The 5,586-nt window shown below is 32.7% G+C and overlaps 1 protein-coding gene across 1 annotated transcript; it reads right to left on the reverse strand.

The window, feature by feature from the left end:
* Positions 1–117: 117 nt before the first annotated feature.
* On the reverse strand, positions 118–1,502 carry LOC114259713 (F-box/kelch-repeat protein At3g06240-like). Its single transcript, XM_082919872.1, has 3 exons — positions 1,076–1,502; positions 871–994; positions 118–804 (listed from the first exon to the last, which is right to left on the reverse strand). The coding sequence occupies exons 1-3, from the start codon at positions 1,387–1,389 to the stop codon at positions 217–219; spliced, it is 1,026 nt and encodes a 341-aa protein (XP_082775998.1). The 5' UTR covers positions 1,390–1,502; the 3' UTR covers positions 118–216.
* Between the last annotated feature and the right edge of the window lie 4,084 nt (positions 1,503–5,586).

Raw genomic sequence — 5,586 nt, forward strand, 5'->3', positions numbered from 1 at the left:
CTCAGTTCATGCACCTGGCTGAAGTGGTGCATTGCGATAGGGGGGGGCGGATTCTGAAGGAAAATATTACCGAAAAATAATTGACATTACAAGCTTGAAAACCAAAAAACAGAGATTTTGTAAATAAAATTAAATGACTTCCAATATTTCCTAACTAGAATGAATTAATTTCCAATATTTCCTAACTAGAATTGTTTATTTCCTAACTAGAATTAATTAGTTTCCAATATTTCCTCCCTCAACTGAAACTAGACTCTCTTTGTAAATAAAATTTGGCTCACCAGAAATACAAAGATCCCTAGCTTGTTTGGTCACAGGGTTGTGCAAGAATGCACTTCCATCCCGTTCTAGAAATAGAAGTCCTGGGTTTCTTAGGATTAGAAGCTCATTGTCATTCCAGAAACCCAAGGAAGTATGTAAACCACGATCCGGTCCAACAGATAATTCAAGAGACCACGATTCGTCAACCTCGTAGTTCTTCATCACCCAAACTTCCAACCGCGAATGCCTTTCCTCAAAGAAAGAACAAATAATCGCGAGGGAGCCCTTTACCAATGTAAGGTTACATGTGAATTTTCCAAAGGTAGGTGCCATTACACGAGGGTAATCTTTTGGCAGCACTGTCACATTCAACACCTCCTCGCCAATGTCAAACGATACAACCACCTCATCAATAATGCCATTTTCAATGCTCCTATATAAGCACCAATGAAAAACACCATTGTTGTTGTTAGTGTTCTTGCTGACAATCATGTTAGGAGAAATTTGTATACCTTTGAGTTTGACAACATCAGAGAGGACTCTCTAAGAGTCAGAATTTAAATTGTACACTTCAACACAATTAACCCACCCTTCATCCCAGAAACGTACAGCTTTAACCACCTTGAAATTTCCAGTTTTCATATCGAAACCAGACCCTAGAATGCAATCATTCAGTCCCACTGGCTTATACGGTGGGAAATCAAAATTGGACATGGGAAGAACTCTGAATGCCCTTGTAGCAGGGTTCCATAGTGAAATGATTGGTAGACTACGAATTCTTGATTTAATAACGTTAGGTTTCCAGTAAACTCAAAATATACCGTGAATCGAGCCCAAAACTGAATCGGGTTTCCTTTTGAAACCAAATTTGAGATTCACAGGTTGCAAATTACGTATACAATTGGGGAATACATGAAAGTCATCAGAACCAACAATGAGACCTTTGGTGTTACCATTCCAGCTGATTGTTCTATCAGTATTGTTATTGAGATGTGCAGCGATTAAGCTAGGGTTTGTAGTGAGAGAGCACCATGTTTTGCAAACGCACTTGAATCGCATTAGGGATTTCACAGGCAATCTTGATAGGATTTCAATTACTAGTTCTTCAGAAAGATACCTACTTGCCATTGATTCGATTAACCCTTGATGATGGAACAGAGTGAGTCGTCGCACACCTGATTGTTGGGAGTTTTTTTTTTTTTGAACCAGCTGATTGTTGGGAGTTTGATTCCCTTTCTATAGTACAGAGAATTAGGACTTGGATTTTTATTTAATATTTGTTTATTTTGCCACACTATTATGGCTCCGTTTGATATAACTGTTAAAACAGCTTATAAATTATATCTTAACAGATTATAAATTATTACTTTAATCAGAAGTTATTAATCTGTTTGGTGTAGCTGTTGGATTATAGATTTAAGTTGCTGAGTAGTGTTTGTTAAATAAGCTGTGAAATAGCTTTTTCAATTAATTTTTATTTTTTGTTTGTCTACATTTCTCATAAAAAATAATAATAATAGTCTATAATCCATTTGGGTCTTTTTCTATTTTTAAAAAATAAAAAAATAAAAAAATTTAAGAGTATAACCATTAATTAACATGTCCACAGTAGAAGCTGACAATCAGAAGTAAGGGGTGAGCAGCTTCTCAGAATTAGTTTTTTTGAGTTAAAATAAGCTGTTAGAATCAAAAGTTGTTTGAAATAAGTTTAACCAAACAGTCTAAAATATCTTTTTCAAAGCTAAAAGCCATAAGTTAGCTCTGAAAAGCTGAAACAAACACCGTAGTAGAAGAGTTACCTTATTACAATAGGCTATAGTGTTTTATTCTTTTAGGATTTGAGATGGTTATTTTAGTTTATAAACAATTCAATATATTAATAGATTAGGTTTGGAATTTATATTTTTAATTTAATTTGGTTTATTATCAAATTAATTAATTAATTATAATACATTAAAATATAGGAGTATATTTTTTTATTATGATTTAGATTTTATTTTTATTGAAACTCACATTTGTGGTGATTGTGTGATTGAATTTATTTAAAAAATCTTTCAATTTATACAAAAAATTTTAATCTATAATGATATCAGTATATTTATTTAAGAAATATAATGTATAACTGAATTTAATTATAGAATGTTTAAAATATTTTTTAAGATATAACTCAATGAGTGGACTTAAAATTTATAATTAGATTTTAGGTCGGGCTTAGAAAAATATAGAAGCCCGATATCAGAGTCAGGCCGAACTTAAACATATACTAAATTCCTTATTATGTAGTGTCTACCTAGCCTAATGAATGCCCACTCTTAGAGCTCACTGGCCCACAAGGGTTCGTTTGGAAAGTGGATTAATTTTTTGACTTTTTTACTATTTTAGTCTGGAGCTAAAAAGTCTTATTTGAGAAGGGTTTTCTGACTTTTTGTGAGAGAAAAAAGATAATGATGATAGATTGTGATGGGTCGTTAAACACACCAAAATTAAACACTAAACTACACCAAAATTTTTTAGAATAATGGCAAGTCCAGGTTTCGATCTACAGGGATAATTGTGAAATTAAACTAATTTAATTGATAAATTTCTAAATTAATTTTGATGAAAAGAATGATTGATCATAACCTAATTTAATAACGAATAAATTAAACTAAATAATTAAATTATCAATTATAATTGAAAATGGATTTACTGAATTGGGAAAAAACCTAGCGCGAAGAGTTCACCACTAGTCACGTAAATAGGGTTTTCAAATTGAAAACAATTATGTTATGGTTCGAACAGAATAATGCTTCGTAACTACAAGTTCAAAACATTTAACAAGAAAATCATTACGTTCAATGTACGAGCACGAACCATCTCAAGTAATACGAATCGTTCACTCTAAACTAAGGTAGTGATACGACTCGTCTCTCGTAGTATGATTCGTCTCATACTTTGAATGTGAAAAAATAGAAAACTCTTGTATGGAAAACATTCAACAATCGCAGAAAGCCGATTATTTGAAGAAATAATAGAAAAAATATATATATGAAACTTCTAAAACACCGTACAAGTGTTGAAAATCCAAAAAGAAAAACCTATTACATGGCTAGAGTTTCATCAAAACCCTAGAAAATGAGACTAGCCACTCATGGAGAAGTGGAAGGAGGTAGATGGAGAAGAAGTCACCAGGGGAGACATGCTTGAAGCTTCAAGTTCCTCTTCTTTTCAAACCCTAACCTTCCTTTCTTGACAAAACAACTTCAGAGCCCTAATCCAGCCTTTTTCTTACCTATTTATACTTCTGGTGTCTTTCCAAACAGGTTTAAAACATCTGTCACGTTTTTCTAGAAAAAGTCAACGCACGTGTCGAAAAGTCAACTCTCTGCAAATTCTATCTTTTTGCCCATTTTATGTTCTGACTATGTACAACCTGATTGACATTTAACAAACATAAAGTATACATTTTGACAAGCAAGTGAAGTTAAGAGATTCTAATTAACGGCCTCAATGATATACAATTTGGTCTTAATCAGATTGGATGTTATGTTTTATCTTATTGAGTTTAAAAATCTATTTTATTTTTTTATGACTAATTTAACAAACAAACAAAAAAAAAAGTCCAAAGTCCAACTTTCCAAACGTGCGCTAAATATTCTCTTATAATCGCTTTATAACTACTTAAATTATAACTATCGGGTCAAGAGTAGACCCTATAAACTCCCAACAACATTTCCACACAAGCTTCTGTCATGTAATGTAACTAGGAATGCAATGGCAAGAGAGGCTCCGTGAACTATAGGATTGGATTACTAATTTTATGACAATACATAAATATGTTTATGAAAACGGGAGATGTGAGATTGTTGATTCTATATTAGGAGATTGGAAGTACAAAGATTATTTTGTCTTCATTTTATTAAATACAATAAATCACCTTTATATAATAATTTTTTTAACGTAATTTTATAAATTTAATTCTAACCAATTAATTTCAATATATAAGTGTAATTTCTTCACTCTATCTCACAGTAATTATACCCAATTAATTTAATCCAACAATCAAACATAACCCCTTTCAACAATTAATTGAAGCATAAAGCAGATATAATGATATTCACAAATAGGACACAGACCCAAGATTGATTCACAATATTAAGCAATAAGTGAGATTGAAGGAACTAGCAGCAGAGCAGACAAAAATGACACATCATTTTGGATACCTTACTACTAAAGCATGTGGACTTGGTGATAATTTGATAAAGTTCTTGAATTCCAATCTTAGACTGTTATCAGTCTGTCTCATTCAAAAAAAAAAACCACAAAGTATAGCAGTACTTTGATCCACAAAACCCTCATAGATTTTGGATAATATTATATTATATATAGTAGGCAAATAAAGACACCCATTTGAAGACACGAGTAGCTGACAAATTCAAGAAAGCCAAGCCCTTTTATATACATCACATGGAATACCAGAGATCTAGCATCGATTGGTCCACTCTTTTATTTTGTGGCTCCATATGAGCCATGCAAAACAAAAGCTGTTGCTTACGCAGGTTGGGAAAAATACAGCCAAAATTCTGTAAAATTACTTCATGACACAGATTGGATCAACATACGTGTCTGCTCCCAATGCTTAACATTATTTGTCTGATTCCTGCAAAAATAGCACCTTTCCATATAGTAAATTATAAAACAGTTCGGACTGTCATATTATATTTTTGTCCCAATTATCATGGTCGATCATAAGATCGACCAACCTTTTCACCTTCTCTAGTAAGTTGACAACATGTTTGGAGTAATGATGAAATGGTGGGTAGTTTTCCAGCTCCACAAGTGTATTTGAGGAGAATAGGAAAATAAAAACTACATGGTACAACAGTAAAATTCAAACCCTAGTTGGATGTGAATCTGGCATTCGCTGATGAGTCGACCATGAACACTCGGAATGGTTTGAAACATCAAAAGGAATGGATTATTAGGGCCATGGATTCAATGGGTCCATCTGTAAACACGAATGCACAAGCGGATCGAATCAAATATTTATTTGACTAAGGTTGAAAAATCAATAGATTTGAGTTGCTAGTGCCAAAAATTAGTCGTTGTGAAACCAACCCATGACCTCAAAAAATTGGCCAGTAATTTTTACTGAAAATGACCAATGATGTTTTACTCAAATCTGTTCCATCATCGTATGCTAAATTCAAGCTTATAGACTACTTCAACACAAGCAGATTTCAGAGGGGCTTCATCTTTCACAATGGTTCTCATAACAAAATGTTCAGTAATTATTCCTGAAATTCACAATCCAAGTAATCTGGATATATAATATAGGATGAGAAA

The sequence above is a fragment of the Camellia sinensis genome, chromosome 1 (assembly GCF_055761805.1).
Source record: "Camellia sinensis isolate YWXY chromosome 1, ASM5576180v1, whole genome shotgun sequence".
NCBI classification, from domain to species: domain Eukaryota; kingdom Viridiplantae; phylum Streptophyta; class Magnoliopsida; order Ericales; family Theaceae; genus Camellia; species Camellia sinensis.